The 20097-nt window shown below is 29.8% G+C and overlaps 2 protein-coding genes across 2 annotated transcripts in view; both read right to left on the bottom strand.

The window, feature by feature from the left end:
- Nucleotides 1-74: 74 nt before the first annotated feature.
- Nucleotides 75-11626, bottom strand: LOC117168998. Its single transcript, XM_033355030.1, has 3 exons — nt 11346-11626; nt 3181-3402; nt 75-566 (listed from the first exon to the last, which is right to left on the bottom strand). Exons 1-3 carry the CDS (start codon nt 11490-11492, stop codon nt 75-77), a joined length of 861 nt encoding a protein of 286 aa, XP_033210921.1. The 5' UTR covers nt 11493-11626.
- A 46-nt stretch (nt 11627-11672) lies between these two features.
- Nucleotides 11673-20097, bottom strand: part of LOC117169000 (hepatoma-derived growth factor-related protein 2) — a 36524-nt gene continuing 28099 nt past the window's right edge. Inside the window, exons 7-11 of the mRNA XM_033355034.1 lie at nt 17192-18019; nt 14402-14509; nt 14204-14305; nt 11928-12222; nt 11673-11772 (exon numbers count right to left, since the gene is read on the bottom strand). Of these exons, the coding sequence (XP_033210925.1) occupies nt 11701-11772; nt 11928-12222; nt 14204-14305; nt 14402-14509; nt 17192-18019 (1405 nt within the window). The 3' untranslated portion in view covers nt 11673-11700. The remainder of the gene's footprint in view (nt 11773-11927; nt 12223-14203; nt 14306-14401; nt 14510-17191; nt 18020-20097) is intronic.

Genomic DNA, 20097 nt, shown 5'->3' with positions numbered 1-20097 from the left:
CATTAATATAATATCATTTAAAAGCTTAAAAACACTTTCTCAAAAATTGAATATCCGAATTAAAAAAAAAGTGATTACTTTGTTGAAAAATTAACCTTTTTTGAATATTTACTACATTTTCTTTTATATTTTTGTTTAACATTCTCTTCACCTTCTGTATCAGTTTTCTTGGAAATTTTGCTGGCCTTATTTTGAGTTTCCGGAGGACTCGCCCCCGCTTTTCGGGCCTTGCTACGTACTACCAATTTTGCATTTCTTCTCTGACCTTTATTCTTGGAACTTTTCTTTTTTCCTTTTTTATTCGACTTGTCCATTCCGGCCAGTATAGCGGCCGTGTCAGCAGACACGGTGATTTTAGACTGCTGGGGAATGACTGTAACTCTGATGAAGGAATCGTAGAGAATATCTCCACAGGATTCTCCTTCACAAAATTCTTCGCCGCATTCGCCACAAATTTTTACACTGCTCTCAATAATCCCGGCTCTATTTTTATTTCGCCTAATGGGGCTCGTGCATGATCGCTTCTCCCTCGCTGAAGTTCTCACTGCTAATTTCCCCATTTCTACCTAAAAGAAAATAAGTGAATTTAGGTAAAAAATAATTGGAATGGCAATTACACTGGAACTCGGATTGAAGCAGTCCTTATTTACGCCTTTCCGAGAATAATTGCAACGGCGGTTCCGCAATGCGCGGATTTCGCATTGCGCAAGCGTCGCGCCAATTACTGGATTGGTTATTGTTGGCGCGCTTATTTAAAATGATTAATTTTGTTTTGTACTTTTTTCATAATTGCTTGCAATAAATAATAATTTCATGGTGCATAAAGATATTAAAATGATTTTAAATTTATATTTGTGATCATATCATGAAATATCGCGAAATGTCATGTTTGTGAAAGGTATTCCTTTCTTAAATTTTAAAATTCATTATTTATTTTTAAGGAATAAAAATCAAATCATTATTCTATGTTTCACTTTATAAGCCTGTTTTAAGATCAAGAAATTCTTTTTTATAATTTTATAATTATTATTTTTTGCAAGCAATTTTCTTGCACATTTAATCCTTTTAAATAAGCGCGTACGCGACGCATGCGCATTGCGATACGATTCCAAATGCGAACTGTTCTTAATTCCAAGTTCCAGTGTATTTGAGTTGAAGAATTAAATAGTTAGTTATTTCAGGTTGAGTGGGGGAAATCCAAAATGTTTACACGCCGAATGCAAAAAATAATACTGAGTGCAATTTGCATGGGACAAAACTTAATTTTTTTAATAACTTGGAAAAAAGGATTATTCACGATAACCAAAATAGATGAATTTTTATATAAGAAGAATAATCGTCTACTGACAACGATGACTTTTCGACCACATAGTTCAATTTTCAACAAAAAGATAACTATAATATTCGACCAAAATAAGACTAAAAAACAAAAAATATAAATTTTGAAGGAAAAATGGAATAGTTTTATTTCAGTTAGAAAATTAATTTTGAACTAAAAAAAAAGTTTTACCAATTAGTTCAATTTTCGCCGAAATAAATGAATTTTAAACTAAAAAAAAATTAATTTCGTAAAAATGAAATAGTCGAATGTGCGCTTGAAAAAATTAATTTAAAACAAAAAAGACTTTTTAACAAGATCGGTCAATTTTAAATCATTTTCAACAAAAAATAAAATTAATTTTCAATCGCAAAGATAAATTTCCCAAGAAGAAAAATTTTCTACCATGAGAACGAATTCTAAACTAAAAAAAACAAACATTTGTTATTAAATATAATTAAAATAGGTTAATTTTCAAATAAGGCAATGCATTTTTAACAAAAAAAGATGAATAAAGAAAACACCATTTTTAAAGACATTAGTTAAATTTTCAGTCAAAGAAATGATTTTTTAATAAAAAAGGTAAATTTGTAACCACTGCGATTGATTTTTAACGAAGGAAGACGAATCTTCAATAAAGTACATAAATATTCAACTAAACGGTTTATTTATCAATTAAAAAAATTTAAAAGATCAATTACAAACAAAATAAATTTTGATTTTTGAAGATTATTGAATAATAAAAAAATATTATTTAGATTCCTGGGAATTTTTTTATAATTTTTTATTTCAAAAAATTAATTTAAAGAGAATATTTAAAAAATTTAATTAATATAATTTAAAAGAATTCTGGTAAAAATTCGAATTGTTCAAAAATATATTGAGAAGCTTTAGAAGTTTTGGAAAGATTGAAAAAATAGTCAAATCTTTTCTTAAATACATGGGACAATTTTTAATGATTTATTATTTTGAAAAGTTAATTTTTCAAGAAAATGAAAAAATATTTCAAAACATTTGAAGAGGTTAATAAAAATTGCTAAAAAATGTAGCAGTTTATTTAATTTTGAAATATTTTCGAAATTTTATAAATAATTTGAGTCAGTTTAAAAGACGTTTGAAAATTCATCTTTTTTGTATCGAATTAAAATTAAAATCTTTATTATCGAATCAAAATTAAAATCTTTTCTTATTGAAATATCAACTATTAAATTTTTCGTTGTGCATTCATGTTTTTTGGTTGAAAATTCCACTCTTTGGTGCAAAGTTGAACTTCTTTGTTAAAAACTCCTTTTTTTGTGTAAGTTTCATCATTTTAGTTAAAAATTCATCTCTAATTGTATTTTTTTCTAAAATTATTACTTTTCTAAAAAAATTAAATTACTTTAAAATTCAACTACTACTTAATTAAAAGTTGGACGACTTTGTGGAAAATTCATACATTTGGTTGAAAATTCAACACTTTGGTTTAAAAGTAAATTTGTAGTGAAAATTCATTCCTTTCGGGTGTAAAAGTCTGTAATATTTTTTATGTTTTTTAAGAATCTTTGAAAAATTGAATTTGTATAACCTCAATAAAAGGAACAAGAAAACTTAAAAAAAATACTCATGGAAATTTTACTTTTGCGTTAAACATTGTTTTAACCCTCAAATCGAAAAACTAAACACGCATTATGAGTGCAAATTATGATGCTTAGTATTAACTAAAAAAGGACAAACAAAAGAAAGAATAAAATAAAAAAGAATTAACTAAAAAAGAATTAACTAAAAAAAGAATTAACCAAAATATTGATCGAAAAATAACCGAAATGGAAGCGAATCGTGTGAATTTTTCATTCATTTTGAAAAATGTTCAAAGTGTGTACCAGTCTGGAGAACATTTCTTCGTCTTGGCGAACTTTAGGTCTGACTGAAGTGAGCATCCTCCAGTCTATAGCCACTTGTTGCAATTCTTGCAAATTTAGGGATCTCATGTCTGGAGGAATAGGATCGCCATATCCCCATTCCCTTCCAATTGATTTCAATTCTTTTTTTGTTGCTCGCCAAGAAAACTCTTTGTCTCGTACACGAACATCTTCTTTTTTCACCTAATATAAATAAGAAAGAAAGAATATGTTCTTGAAAAGAAATAAAACTCATTATTAATAAAAACCGCAACGAACAAAAAATTTTAGACCGAATTCATTTCAAATTACAGGCTGTATATGTTTGTAGAACGTGCATTGAGGTGGTCTAAAAATTGATTGGAATTTTTTTCTCTAGAAATATTCATGCATATCGCCTCTCAACGAGGGATTATTTACTCCTGAAAACTGGTGCACACTTTCTCTGCAATATTATGCAATCTTATGCAATCATTTGCAATCCCATATAATATTTTGCAATATATTGTAATCCCCCTTATGAAAAAAGATTATAGGAAAAAAAAGAAATTAAAAATTTTCCCAGGAATCTCAAGAAAAGTTTTAAAAAGTTTTTTTTAAATAATTTTTTTGTTGCCTTTTTTCATAATCATTAAAATTTAGGACCATACCCACTTTCTTAGTGCTTCTTATTTATTATCCCAAATTTTCAAATTGATGTGGCGCTTCGTGTGAAAATAAGTAAGAAAGTAAAAAAAAGTGTCGATAAGGTAGGAATCTGGTCACGTGATCCCCTCGTCACATGGCCTTAAGAAGCTTCGAAAATTTCTACGAAATCTTAAAAAATTTACATTTTGTTTTTAATCTTTGTAAATCTTTCCAAATTTCCAATTATTTGTTAAATATTTCAAAAATATTTAAATCTTCTAAATATCTCTTAATATTATGCGATTTTTTTTTAATTCTGAAAATTCTGAAAAATGAAAAAAATTGCCTTTTAACTTTCCAGATTCTGTTTTGACAATTTTTAAAATTTTTTGAAATGTTTTAAAGCTTTTTAAATTAGTTTTTCAAAATAAAAATTAGTTTAAATTATTTCATGAATTTTAAGAAATATCTTTTATTGACATGAAACCTTTCAAATTTCTTAAGAAGCTTTCCAATTTTTATTTACAAACATTCAAAAATTTTAATTTTCTTAAACTTTATAGACATCTTTTTAAGTTTTAAATTAATTTTTTATCTTTTTGAAACTTCTAAATACTCCTTAACTTAATCGAATTTTCTATAAAACTTTGTAATCGTGCTAATTGAACATTTGAGCTTTAAAATTATCTACATTACTTTTCAAAATTTTAGGAAAAAATTTAAAATTTTGTGGAATCTTTTTCAATTTTCTCCTAATATTTACTTCTCTGAATAAAAAATCAGTTTTTAACAAATTTCTATTTTTTCGAACAATTTTTATTTGCTCAAGCAGTTATTTTTCGAGAACTAAAAAAATGAAATAAAATATAACATATACAATTAAATACGATTTTAAAATTATTTTGGTAAAAGTAATTATTTAAGCAAATTATTCTTATTTGAACTATTAAAGAGTGGTCATTGTATTCTTTCTATACACTATACATTCAAAAACATAATTGCGTGTGTTTTTTTATATTTTTTTTTTAGTTACCGAAAACAAACTGCTTGAGCAAATAAATATTGTTTAAGCAAGTAGAAATTTAATCAATATTAAAAAAATTAATCAAAATGATTTAATTATTTATTAAAACGTAGAGTAGGATACTAATTTGGAAATAAAGTTTATATACTTGGCTCAATTTTTAGAAATGTTGAAAGTAGACAATAAATACATTTTTAATAATTACATAATGTTTTTAGAAAAACGTAATACTTCAAATAAGAACAAAATCTTGCAATTCAATCAGAAAATACGATTATTTTTTAATGTTTATGTTCAAATTCTCCATGAGTAATTATTTTTATGAAAAAGAGGACGGAGATTTCTCAAAAATGACAATAATAACTAAGAATGTGTTTTTTTTTATTTTCGGGTCATATTTAGGGTACTGCGGGGAGGAAAGGGGAATGGGGTGTAAATAAAAGTTATTAGTATGATTTTATTTCCTAGACACTCCTCTTAAATCCCTAAAAAACTGGGCACGTTTCTATGAAACCCTGGAACATGAGTTCAATTTTTCGAAAATTCAAAATGTGCCTAATTTCCACCCTAATGGATACTTATTGGGTACAATTCGTTGTATAAAATTTGTTATAAAAAAATAGTTTTATAAAGCATCAATTTCGCAGATCTTCAGAATATAAATTTTCCATTGTCAAGGAAATTTTTTTTTGGTTTCGTGATTTTAGATTTTTCTTCCGTGTATGCAATATAATTTATAATTATAAATTGAACGACAACAAATTTCTTTGATTGAAAGAAATTTCTTTGGTTTAAAGAAATGTTTTTTTTGTTCTAATACAATTTTTTCTTTATTTTAAAATCAGTTTCTTCATTTTGATTTTATTTTTATTGAAATAAAAAAATTATGTCAACTTCTTTCGTTTTCATTGCAAATAAAGATTCTTCAATTCCTAATATGTTTAATTTAGAATTATGTAATTTTTAATGTTTTCTTCTCATACTTCGATTTTAATTATTTAAAATTAAAAACTCCTAAACTTTTCAATTTTAAACATGCATAAATAGAAATTCTTAAATCTGGATGATTTTAAATATCAAAAGTCAATAGTTGTTAATTATAAATTATCGAAATTAAAAAATTTTCAAATGTAAATGATCAGAATAACCCAATTTTGTTATTGTAAAAGTTGAAACTTGCATAATTTTTAAATGTAAATTTACGAGTAAGGTTTAAAAATGCATAATTCTACAATTCAAAAGATTGATGAATCCAAATTTTCCAATTTCTAAAATATAAAATTCTTCAATTTAAAATTATTCCATTTTTAATATTTAAAATTAAAGATTTATAAAATTGGAGTATTTATAGCTTGAAATGATGTGATTTTGAATTAAATTGCAAAAATCCTAAATTTTTAATTTTCACTTAGTATCATTCAATTTTGAAGATGCATAAATCAAAATTGTTAAATCTCGATGATTTTAAGTATCAAAAGTCGATAGTTTTAAAGTTTAAATCTTCCTGCTTGAAAAAATTTTAAATATAAATTATCACAATTACAGAATTTTGTAATTGTCAAACTTAAATCTTCCAAATTTTTATCGGAAATTTATGTGTATGATTTACAATTTAATATTTCACCATTTGGAAGAGTTGCAATTAAAAATTCTGCAATATTAAAAATATGGAATTTAAAATTATTTAATTTCCAAAATTTATATTTTAAATGCATGTGATTTTGAACGTCTTTTTAATAGTTTCATTTTCAAGATGTATAATTGAAAATTCTTTAATTTTAATGATTGGAATTTTAAAACTTTTACACTTTTAAGATTTATAATTAATGGTTCATTGAGTTAGAATGTTTATAATTTAAAATAATGTTACTTTGATTTACAATGACAAATTCTTTAATTTTTAAGATTTGCAATAAAATGTTTTTAAATTTTTGAGATGTATAAATCAAAATTCTTAAATTTTGATGATTTTGAAGATCAAAAGATCAAAATGATCATCGGATGAAAATGTTCAATTTAAAATTTACGTGAAACATTTATAATTGAAAGTTCTGTATTTTGAAAGATCAGAATTCAAAATTTAAATAAATTTTTAATATAAATTTTTAAATCAATCAATTTCAAAGATTTATATTTTAAAGGTATATAGTTTTAAAAATTTTTGGAAAATTCAATTTTGAAAATTCACGATTAAAAATTCTTCAGTTTTTAAGATTTTGAATTGAAAAATCCTCAATATTTAATTTGCATGCATAATAGAAAACGATGCAAATTTTGAATTGTTCGAAATAGCTCAATTTTAAAGATTCAATATTGAAATGTATTCAGTTTGATAGATTTGCAATGGAAAATTCTTCATTTGTGAACAGTAAAAATGACAGGGTTAATTTATTTTTCGGAAAATCTTATAATTTTTAGCATACGTAAAACATGTTTCCTCATAAAAATAAATGATAAAAAAAAGCTGATTCGTAATTTATGCACGTCCCCTTATCAAAAAATCAAACAAGATAGGCCTGGATTTCATGCAGTTTATTTTCACAACGAATTGTACCGAAAAAGTGGAAATTAGTTCAGATTTGACATTTTTTTTGGGGGGAGGGGACGGGTAAAAAATGGGCAAAAATGAAAAATAAAAGAATTGTAAAAATTTAAGTAAGCAATTATTGTATTTATTTAGTTATCGAGCATTGTCAGCGAGCTATATTATATTATAATCTGTAGTATAAAGCACTTTAAATTTATAATGTATTTATATCTGCATGTGTATTATTTATAGTGAAATGCGAATGCGAATAATAAAATTTAAAAAAATATTCAGAAGGAATAAATTATTATTTTTTATATTATCTTTTGATGATACATTATAAAGAAAAATAAAAATTTTATCAAATAATTCTTTAGTTTTTTATTGCACGCGATACCTTTTAATCCTTGCGAAAAAGGCTACATTGATATCTTAGTTTTTCAAAAGAAAATCAAATAATTTTTCTGGTCACAATTTTTTCTTCGAATAATAAGATTTTCCGATTTTTCTCTCAAACCAAGAAAGATGTGAAAAAATGTTTTAAAAAACTTAAATTTGTTGAAATAATATTGTAGTAGCCACAAAAATGATTAGGTCTGTATATCACTTACCGAATGTCCTTTTTATATAAGCAAGAATTTAAAAAGAAAATATTGGATTAAATAAGGAAAGTGGACTTTTCTATTAAATTCGACTCTATGTTCCCGGCTCATCTCCAATTACGTACTTCAATTTTCTACCAAACGAAAAACTATTTTAATTTGAAATAACAAAAGTTGAATTTTAAACTACAGTTTTAATAGACTAATTTTCAGTTGAAAAAAGTTAATCTTCAACCAAAAAGATATAATTTTCAAGAAAATAGTAGTTGCATTTTCCACCAAAAAGATACATCTTGAAACAAAAAGATACATTTTTAACAAAGTTGTACAATTTTTAACCATGTGGTTGAATTTTTGATAAAAAGAGGAGTTCTAAACAAAATACATACTTTGAAAATATAGAATTTAAAATTATTTAGTTTCCAATATTGATTTTCAAATTAAATCGAATTTTTTTCATTACTCAATTTCGATCATTTGCAATTGAAAACTCTTTAATTTTTAAGATGTATACATCAAAACTCTTAAATTTGGATGACGTTAAAGACGAAAAGTCAAGAATTTTCAATTTTAAGCCTTCCAAAGTGAAATTGTTAAAAATTGATATCACCAGAACTGCATAATCTTTAATTGTAAGATTTGAAACTTGCATTATATTTAATTGTAAATAAATTTACTTGTAAAATTGACAATGATGTGATTTTTAGCGTTTTTTGCAATTGTTCAATTTTGAAGATGTTTCAATGAAAATTCTTCAATAATTAGGATATCCAATTAAAAACTTACAAATATTTAATAGGCATGTATAATAGAAAATTATGCATTTTTTAAACCTTTTTTTGAAATGGTTTAATTCTGAAGATTTAAAATAGAAGCTCATTCAATTTTATATATTTTCATTTAAAAATTCTTAAAATTGTTTGAATATGGAGAAAAACAAAATTGCATAACGATTTTATTTAACTTATATACCTTTTGACCTTATTGAGCATTTTTTGTGAAAATATTAAAAGTCGTTTTTCTCTAAAAACCTAACTTTTTTTCTTTTGCAATTTTTCTATTCAATTTATACTTCTATAGCGAAGTTATCTTGTGAGTTTAATAAAAAGATGAGCTTTCAAACAAAAATGGAATAATTAAATTTTCAGCTAAAAAATTAATTTTTAATAAAAAATATAACGATTTTTGGACAAAATAGTTAAATTTTTAACCAGGCATGAATCTTCACCAAAAATTTCTTTCACAATAAAATCGTTAAATCTTCAAGCAAAGAGATGAATTTTGATGTAAATAAGATGCATTTTCAAAATCAAATACTGGAATTTTCAAACATTCGTGCACATACATTTGCCCAAAATGTCAAATTTTTTACATTATACTCAACACTTTTATATCAAATATAATATGTAAATTTTTTGTGTACCTATGCCTGGGATTAGGTATTTAGATTTTGCAAAATAAAGTACAAATTGTATAATATTTATCATGATTAATTTAATATTTGATTCTCATTTTGCGTTAAATTTTATTCTTATGTGCTCTGAAACATGTATTATTTTAAAAAATTTATATAATTAAAATTTATAATATGCATGGAAATTGAAACGATCTTATTCTTATTGCCTTTTTTTGTATTTATTTATTTTTTAACTTGTTTTTTACGATTGAAAAAAACTACGCTTCCTATCAAACAAAATATTCGTAAAAAATTTGAAAATCTTTTTTGGTTCAATAAATTTTGTTTTACTTAATTTCGTAGCTTGCATCGTTGTGCTCAAACATAATTTTTAAATTTTCAATGTTATTTAAAAAAAAACTACTTATCCTACAAAACAGTAATTCCTAAAAAATTTGCTATCCTTTTTTACGTTCACAATTTCTTTCAATCTATCTCTTTTCGTATCTTGTTTTGTTTTCCACAAAATGGATTTATTGCTTTTTCATTCGTTTTCTTACGATAAAAATTGGATTTTCGATTTTTTTGTTAACAAAATTTAAAAAGTTCTTTAGAAACTCTTGCAGGGTATTTTCAAAATGCGAAAAGTCATTTTTCACATAAAACCAATGGCTTCTAATTAGGTCCGAGAAGGTTAATTTCATACAATAAAAGATCAATTTTCAACTAAAAACGAAATGGTTAAATTTTCAGTTGAAAAAATGAATTTTTAACCGAAATGTTAATTTTTCTACTAAGAAGATTAATTTTATATATTAAAAGATGAATTCTCAACAAAATACATGAATTTCCAATAAAGAACTTGAATTTTTAACTTAAATATATCAATTTTCAAATAAAAAATAGTTATTTTCAAACAAATACGGAACGAATTTTCAACAAAATAATTACATTTTCAACAAAATAGATGAATTTATAACAAAAAAGTGAATTTCTAAGCAAGTAGTTCACTGATTATTGAAAATAAATTTGTTCATCTTGACATGTTTGAGACGTTTTCCTTAAAAAATTGAAAAATTAATAAGTTTGTTGTAATCTAAACAGCCTCCATTTTGAATATTTTCAAAAACGTTATTTTTTGATAGTAGCTTCTGTATCCTTTAACAATATTTTTTCATCAAATTTTGGGTTCTTTTTCTTGAAAACTATAAAAAATACAATTATTGGTCATTTTTATTGGTCAGCTACTTTTAAAATTTCCGACAATTTTGTTTTTACGCTACGCTTTACTTTTTGGTTTTGAAAGAAGGTTATGTGGATTTTTCATTTTTTCCCTATTTTTCCCTCTATTAATCACATGAAAAACTTCAAGGGGTGTGTATCAGGGGTAAATATTAACAGATTTGGCTGAAATTGGACATTTTTGAGGGAGGTGGGGGGGGGGGGATTGAAACAAAACCCGTCCCCAGGAGGAAAAAAATTGTAGGTTTGAAAAATAAGGGAGACTCTGATGTGTAGACTGCCCGATTTGAAATAAATTCGGTATCTAATTTTGTTCGTGAAACATAGACAATATAATGTAAGTAATTATTCTGCTTATTAGCACTTATAAGGATTAAAAGTAACTGGCTTTAAATTATCATTAAAACAAAATAAATCAGGAATCATTTGAAATTTAAAATTGTAAGTATATCAATATAATAAAATAAATCCACCGCACGGCCACCAAAACACGGCCAGTCACCGCATGGTGATCAAAAGAGTCGGTTAAATTAAATTGTTTACAAGTGCTTGAAAAGGGTCTATATTTGACCGAAATCTCACAACGTGTTTTTCTTTATAGTAAATTAATTTCAAATGAATACTGATTTTTTAAAATATCCTTTTGAAATCTTTTAATGGTTAATCCTTGAATAAATGAAAGATAAAAACTAGGGAAACTAATAATTACTTCAAATCTTAAAAAACTACCTTTTCTGGTTTAATTTTGTACTCAGGACATCGTTCCATTAGTCGTCTAAATTCCTCCTGGGAATTGCAGGTAGCTTTGCTCAAGTCTGGAATAAGATTGACATCCTTCTTGTCATCCCTCAGCAAATCATCCAACTGGAAAGCCATTTTTTATATCTCTGCAATGCAGAAACGCGATTAATTTTCTGTGCCTATATGTTGGTTTTATATATACAATTGCTGAATCTTTTTCATCCTCAGACAAAAACTTTACTTTCCTTACTATCTTCAGTCTTTCTACAAGTTTATTACAACAAAAAGGAAACAAAGCGGTGCAAACTGAAAGATAATAAAGGTTGGATTCTCAAATATTGTTTTAATAAAGCTCTGTAATTGGCGACACTGGACATTTTTGAGGATCCCACTGTTCCTTCAGTGTCACGAGGCCCTGCAAGAAAAGAAAATGTATTAATTTTAAATGTATTAATGTATTAAAATGTAAAATGTAAAATGTATTAATTCTCCACAAACATATTATTGAATTTATTTAACTGCTTATTATTAAAGAGTTCTTTTACTCAATTATTTTTATTCCCTACATACATTTCTCAGGGTAGAAAGGTGGGAGAGGATTTCTTGCCCGCACCACATTTTCGAATCGACATTTTTGAAGTTTTGCTGATAACTGGAAGATTCATTATATTTATTTATTTCGTGCTCGTTTCTACGGTGTTCGATATTGATTCTCCCATTTTCATCAAAACGCAATGGAATAATGGAGTTGAGACTATCCATCGACAAATCTGCGTCGTAACTATCCAATTTGGCCTTGCGCCTTGACGAGTTTCGTGTCTTTTGCTTTGAAATATTGTGCTTTCTTCGATCTGGAGATGGTGACCTAAATATAAGCCATACATACTTTTATTATACAGTAGCGGAAACTAGAATTGTTTTATAAAGGTTCCAATCCGGGAATTTATTTAAGGATGGGGATTTTCTTTTGTTCTGATGAAAAATCTAGTTTTTGGATTTTCGTAGCCTCGGGCAGAACCAGTCGTCGGTGATACTTTTTTCTAAGAAAGGGAAGTGAGGGAAAGTAAAGAGAAATTATTGGAGGGGAAGTGAGGGGGACGAGGGTTTGGGAAGTAGGGGGAGTGAGGGGAAATGCAGGAAGGGAAGTAGGGGAAATCAGGGTAGAAAAAGTGAGGAGGGAGAGGAACTACGTTATGTAAGAAGAAATGTTGGGAGGAGAAGTAGGTAAAATGAAGATAGGAGAAGTGAGGGGAAATGAGGGGAAATGAGGGGAAATGAGGAGAAGGGAAACAGGGCAAGAGAAGTTAAATGATGGGAAAATAATTAGGGTAAATTATGGAAGAGGATTAAGGGAACTCGAGGGAAATGAGGGGAGGGAAAGTAGAAAAGTGAAGGGTGATGAGGGGAGGGAAAGTAATTGGAAACGGGGGGACGGAAAGTAGGTGTGGTCAAAAAAAAAAAGCTAAAGAAAAGTAGTGGAAGTAAGGGTAGTGGAAGTAAGAGAAATCATAGAAGTATGGGAAAATAAGAGTAGGAGAACTACGCGAGCATGGAAAGGGGAAATAAGGGGGTAGAGAAAGCAAGAGGAGAACTGAGGAGAGGCGAAGGTTAAAGTGTGAGGAGAGGAAGTAAGGAAAGAGAGGGTAATTAGAGGAATGTGAGGAGAGTAGGTGAAGGGAAGGTTTGAACGACTTTACTAAAGTCTTAATAGGCCTAAAAATCCTTCTCTGTAGGCCCGCGGCGCCAAATTTGACGAATTTTTCTTACTTTATCTTCTTTTTATTGCTCACTCAAAAGTCAGGAATACAAAAATCTTTGATTAGATTTACGAATATAAGTTAGTATATTAGTTTGGTTTCAAACCGCAAACTTTGAAGAGTTTAATGTGCACTAGGAAATTCTTGTTCCTTTTGAAGAAAAATAAAATTCGGGCATAATTTTTCCAATAACGGGAAGTCAGGGTAAATAACGAGAAATGAGGGAATTGAAAGTTGGGAAAGTAAGAAGAAATAAGGGGAAAGTGAAAGAGGAGAGAAAATGAGTGAAGGGAAAGTAGGAGAAATTAGAGAAGGAAAAGTTGGGGGAGTGAGGAGGAATGAATGGAGGGTATTTAGGGAAAGGGAGTGGCTAAAGGAGAGGGATAACAGGGAAAGTAAGAGTAAATGAGAGGATGGAAAGTTGGAGCAGTGAATAGAATTGAGTAGAGGGTTAGTAGGAGAAGTAAGGGGAAATGAGGGGAGGGGAATTAGGGAAAATGGGGGAAATAAGAAAAGGTAAATTAGGGAAAATAAGACGAGGAAAAGTACGGTAAGTGAGGTGAAATAAGGGGAGGTAAGGTGGTAAATGAGGGATAAGGTAGTAAACAGTAGGGGGATAAGGGGAAATGTGGGATGGAAAGCATATGAAGTGAGGGAAAATAAGAAGAGGGGAAGTGGAAAAATTTAGGGTGAGGATGTAGAAGTGAATGTAAGTGAGGGAAAGTAGGGGAATGAACTCGACATTCATTTATCAGAAACAGAAATTCAATATTTATCTTTCAAATCGGTAAAAATTAGCTCGTAACCCTAGCTTTTTAAATTAGCATGTGTTTTTAGATTAGAAAAGCTCGGTTTTCGATGAAATGGAAAAAAGTACTTGTTATTCACTTTTTGTAAATTAAAGCCTAATTGCCGCTTTAGGAACGTTCAAGAAATAATTATCACTCAATAACTTTTGATTTTAACCCACGCAATCTCCTCATATTTTTGACCTGGAAAATGTCACAAAAAATGAAAAATTGCTTATTTAGCAAAATTGTTAATAAACGTATAATTTTTCGTTATTTATAATAAAGAAATGAATTTTACCTAGATCCTTCGTCGCTGCTCTCAAGTCGACGCCTCCTGAGTCTCATTCGATGCTGATAATGGGGATCCTTCTCACTCTGGGTTCTGTATCTTGTGCCTGGACTAAGGAAATCTTTCGTCACTTTCAAGGACCCCGAATCCGGCCGAAAATTTTAAATCAAATAAAGAAAGAAGCTGTCTAAGAGATAAATAATTTACCGATTAGCATTCCACCTTGGTCTCGTTTCGAGACTCATTCTAGGTTGTGTCTTCATCCTGGGCAAAGTTTTCACTGCGATTTCCTCTCCCGTACTCGTGCATGTCGACCTAAAAAAAATAATAAATAATTTTACGGGATACAAAATAACTTATTTTTCTTACCCCATTTTAAAGGCCATTTGTTATTTCTTAAGGACTAAAAACAGGGATCCCAGATCCCACTAATTTTCTCTCATTTTGCCTACTTTCCTTCCAATTAGTTCCCCTTATTTCTTCTACTTATTCCTCACCTCGTTTTCTCAGCTAACACTCTCTTCCTCTATTTTCGTTTCCCAGCCATCACTTCCACTTGTGTATTCACCTTCATTTCTAATTATTTTCCCTAATTCCTCTTACTTATACTCACTTCTTTTACTCTCGCACCCCTAATTATCCATTACTTCTCTTAGTTCACTCTTTTACTCTTTTCCTTCATGCATATTTCCCTTAAATCTCCTCATTTCCTCTCACTACTCTTCCGTTAATTTCCTCTCATATTTCGTAATTTTCCATTCCGAACATTTTTTTCATTTTCGCCTACGTTCACTCCCAATATGTCCCCGGAATTACCCTAATTCCCTTAGCTCCTTTATTTATCCTCGCTTTTCCTACTTTCCATAACCTAGATTCCTTCCCCTCATATCTCCTACTTATCCCTTTCCTATCTTTCTCAGCTAACACTTCCATTCCTCTTTTTTCTTTTTCCAGCCAACAATTCCTCTCCCGTACTCAACCTCATTCCTAACCATTTTCGCTAATTTCGCTCACCTTCTTTTCATTCCTCGCCCCTAATCACCCCACACATTCATTAGTTCCTCTTATTTTCCCTTCTCCTTCTCCACCACTTTTCCTAATTATTCTCATTTTTCTTATTTCCCTTATTTTCCTTATTTTCCTTATTTCCCTTCACTAACCTTCCGCTAATTTCCTCTCAATTTTCCTACTTTTCGACACCGCTTTCTTTTATGATTTTCCCCTAAGTCCGCTTCCAATATTTCTCCTGACTCCCCCTACTGTCCTTTCCCCATCATTTATCCTCACTTCTTCTACTTGTCCTCCCCTCATTTTCCCTTACTTTTTATACTTCCCTGTCACTACTTTTCTCTCATTTCCCTTAGTTTCCTTCCCCTCATATATCCTACTTATCCGTTTTCTATCTTCCTCAGCTAACACTTCCCTTCCTCTATTTTATTTTTTCAGCCCTGTATTCCTCTCCGTACTCATTCTCATTTCTAATCATTTGCGCTAATTCCTCTCACCTGTATTTACTCCCTCACCCCTAATTACCCCTTACTTCCGTTAGTTCCCCTCATTTTGCCTTCTTCTTCTCCCTCATTTTCCTTAATTATCCTCATTTTACTTATGTTCCTCTTTTCTCCTCACTATACTTCCGATAATTTCCTTTCACTTCCCCTACTTCTTCACACCGTTTTTTAAATGATTTCCCCCTAAGTCCGCTCCCAATATTTCTTGTGACAACTCCTACTTTCCTTCCCCTGCATTTACCCTCACTTCTTCTACTTTCCTTCCCCCCATTTCCCCTTAATTTTTCTACTTTCCTCCCAATAATTTCCTCACATTTTCCCTAATTTTCTTCTCCTTAATCCTCTCATATCTTCTACTTATCCCTCTCCTCATTTTTTAAGCTGACACTCCCCTTGCTCTACTTTTCTTTCCCTGTCCTCACTTCACCTTTCGTACTCACCCTCATTTTTAATAATTTGCCTTTATTTCTCCCACTTCAACTCACTTTTTTCACTCTCGCACCCCTAATTACCCCTCACTTTTCTCAGTTGTCCTCATTTTTCCCTAATCTTCTCCCCATTTTCCTTAATTCCAATGATTTTCCTTATTTTTGTCATTTCTCCTCACTGCTCTTCCAATAAATTCCTCTCACTTTCCTTACTTTCCCAAACTTGTTCTTTTACTCAATTTCCCCTAAGCCCGCTCCCAACGTTTCCTCTGCCTTTTCCTACTTTTCTTATCCCTTTCACTCATTCTCACTTTTTCTACTTTCCTTTCCCTCATTTTCTCTGACTTTTCCTACTTCACTCCTCCTTATTTCCTCTCACTTCCCCTACTTTCCATCCGTTTATTTACTCTCATATCTCCTACTTATCCAGCCCTCTCGTTCCTTCCCGTACTCACCTTTATTTCTAAACATTTGCCTTAATTCCTCTCACTTACACTCACTTATTTTACTTTCTCACACCTAATCACCTCTCACTTTCCTAAATTCCCATCTTTTTTCCTTCCCTTTTCCCCACATATCCCTTAATCCCCATCATTTCCCTTATTTTTTTCATTTATTTCCCCTACCCTTCCATTGCTTTTCCTTCACACCCCCTGCTTTGCATTCTCTAATTTTTCCTACTTACTACCAATACACTGCCTCACCTCCCCTACTGCCTATCTTCTCATACGTTCTCATCACTTCCTTACAGACCTTCCTATCACTTTCCCTCACTTACTCTACAACCCCTTCACTCATTCCCCCTATAAATATTTCCCCGACTTCGCCATTTCTCATTTCTCTTACTTCACTTCCCATAATTCCCCCTCAATTCATCTCCTTGAAAAAAAGTTCGACGGACACCTGACCGAAACCATAAAGGTTTCTTCCAACGACTGGAAACCCCTAAAAAGGGGAAAATTTGGCCATGGTTCTCGATTTTAGCTAGGTGAAAAAGGGGACGGACTGTGGTTCCTAAAATCTGCTGAACTAATCTCCTTTTACATATTTAAACTCACTTTTCCACATCTCTGCGATTATTATTAGCAGCATCCTTCCTCTCCTTTACAAAATTCTTATTGATTCCCAATTCCTGAATTCTATCCTGCAAGTCTTGAAACTCCTTCTCAGTATCAGTTTGTGTTCCACATTCTCTGGAATTTTGATACCTATATTTGCTGGGGGTGAGTAATCGATTTTCCACAATTCTAGGAGAAGTTTTTGCTATTGAAGAAGAATATCCAGGAGGCCCAAAAGTATTTACCAAAGCAGTCAATTCGCTCATGAGATGATTGACTTCATTCTTTCTGGGACTTGGGGTCATTACAAAATTGACCACTTGGAGATTGGCTTTATTTAGAAGCTCTGTATCCTCGAGTCTACCACTTAGAACAATTGCGACATCTTTGCTCACTGGAACTCGAATCGAATTTGATTCTTTTGATTCTTTAAAGGACTCTCTGAAAGGTTCTCCCAAACATTCTTTCTCAGTATTTGTTTCTTTGATTTTAAAGTCAATTTCTCTTTGATTGTTCACCTGTTTTTCTTCTTTTTCAATTGGGGTGTCATTGCTATTGCTTCTATTGATGCTATTGATACAATTAGTGCTATTATTGGTTTCTTCGGGATTGGATACAGCTTCAACTGGATGACTCACTTTTGAACTGGGTTTGCATATTTTCTGATCAGGAGTTGTATCATTATTTTCGTTGATGTCCCGTTTCCGACGTAACTTTTTTTCTTCTTTTGATAAACGTTCGGCTGCTTCGATGACCTCCCTCATAGCTTCTGCTTTCTTTTCCTTGGCAGCTTCCTTTTCTTTTTGCCTTCGATGCTCTTCTTCGAGCCTGAAAATTTAATGAATTAATTAAAGAACAGAAAAAAACGGCTTTGCCCCTCCAATACTTGAATTTAATTCTAATTAAGCACAATATAACTTTTCCTATTCAGTTATAGATAATTTATCGATAACAAAACTTAAGACAAGCTATTTCCAGCACCAACTCTTTAGTTTTTCAATAAATTAACATGAAAAACAATTTTAACGGATCCACTCATTGATTTTATTTCTAATTCAATACAAAATAAGCGCTTGTTCGATATTAATCTTCAATTTTCTAATAAATAAAATCATGAAAAAACGTATTTCCCGATCCACCCCTCGATTTCATTTCTAATTCAACCAAAAACAAGCCCCACCCCCCGATCCAACTAAACAATTTATTGATAATTTAACATAAAAAAGGTCTTTTCCGATCCAACCTGTAAATTGATTTCTAATTAAAAACGAAATAAAGCTTTTCCTGATACCAGTAAATAACTTTTTTATACTGAAACACAAAATAAGCATTTTCCCGATCTAACCTTAGAAATTATTTTAAATGCACTACAAAATACGTCTATTTCTGATCCGTGTCATGGGCGAATCCAGAAATAATTCTGGGGGGGGGGGGGGGGGGGGGGGGGGTGAAAGTGCTTCTTTGCAACATATTTGGAGAATTATAATTAAGCAATTGACCAGTGCTGAAGCTGTTGGGGGGATATCCCCTTGATCCGCCACTGATCCAAATAGATCATTTCTTTACAATTAAATATAAAATAAGTTTTTTCCCGATCCATCCCTAAAATTAATTTATAATTAAGTACAAAATAAATTCTTTTCTCATCTAGTTTGATATTTTCTTGATAATTAAACAACAAGAAAGCCTATTCCCGATCCAAGCAGATCATTTCCTGATAATTAAATATGAAATAAGTTTTTTCCCGATCAAATCCTTTGAATTTATTTATCATTAAGTACTAAATAAATCTTTGCCTTATCCTGTTTAATAATTTCTGTGTAATTAAACAAAGAATCAACCATTTCCGGAACCATTCCTTAAATTTTTTTATAATTAAAAACGAAATAGGACTTTTCCCGATATCACTAGACAACTTCTTTATAATTAAACACAAAATAAGCCTTTGCCTGATCCAAACCATGAATTTGTTTAAAATTAACCAAAAAATAAGACCTGTCCTGATTCCACTAGAAGACTTCGTTGTAATTAAACCCAAAATAAGCCTTTTCCCGATCCAGCTGGATAATGTTGCGCTCATTATATACAAAAAAAGACTTTTCCTGATCAAACTATTCAATGTGTTAATAAATAAACAACAACAAAAAATGATTTTTCGAATCCAACTCTTCATTTTATTTGAAACTAAACACAAAATTAGCATTTACCCAATCAAATTAGATAAGTTACCAATAATTAACAGCAAAATAAGCCATTTCCCGAACCAACTCTTCAATTTCTTAATAAAGAAACATGAAAAAATGCCTTTTCTGATCTAAAATTCGATATTATCTATAAATTAACACAAGATAAACCCTTTACCGAACAGAGTAGATGATTTCTTTATAACTAAACACAAAATAAGTTTTTCCTCGGCCCAGCAAGATAATTTCTTGACAATTAAACATTAAGTATGCCTATTCTCGAGACAGTTAAATAATTTATTGATAATTTAACAAAAAATAAGCCCTTTATTGATTCTGCTATATATTTTATTGATAATTAGAAACAAAAGAAGGCTTTATTTCCCTAATCTAACTAGATAACTTCTTACATTTAACACAAAATAAGCCCTTTCCCGATCTAACTCTTGCTTTTATTTACAATTAATCACAAAAATAAACACTTTTCTATGCAACTAGATAAGTTCTTAAATTAAACATAAATTAAGCCATTTTTGTATCTAATTCTTGCTTTCATTTCCAATTAGTGACAAAAATAAACACTTTTTCGATCCAACTAGATAAGTTCTTAATCATTTACGAGGTAGTTCAATAAGTCCTTAGAATGACCAACAGATGGCGCGCGAATCGCTCCAAATCATCTGTTTTCAATCAGCACCACTCCCGACTAGATATATGGTGCAG

Source organism: Belonocnema kinseyi, chromosome 3 (assembly GCF_010883055.1).
Source record: "Belonocnema kinseyi isolate 2016_QV_RU_SX_M_011 chromosome 3, B_treatae_v1, whole genome shotgun sequence".
Taxonomy (NCBI): Eukaryota; Metazoa; Arthropoda; class Insecta; order Hymenoptera; family Cynipidae; genus Belonocnema; species Belonocnema kinseyi.
This window is presented reverse-complemented; position numbering and strand designations above follow the sequence as displayed.

Coding starts and splice junctions, on each gene's coding strand:
- LOC117168998 (XM_033355030.1), bottom strand. CDS start 11,492: ATGGCTTTCCAGTTGGATGATTTGCTGAGGGATGACAAGAAGGATGTC. Junction 3,403..11,345: donor ACAAAATTAAACCAGAAAAG/GTAGTTTTTTAA, acceptor TATTTATATTAG/GTGAAAAAAGAAGATGTTCG. Junction 567..3,180: donor AAGAAATGTTCTCCAGACTG/GTACACACTTTG, acceptor ATTTTCTTTTAG/GTAGAAATGGGGAAATTAGC.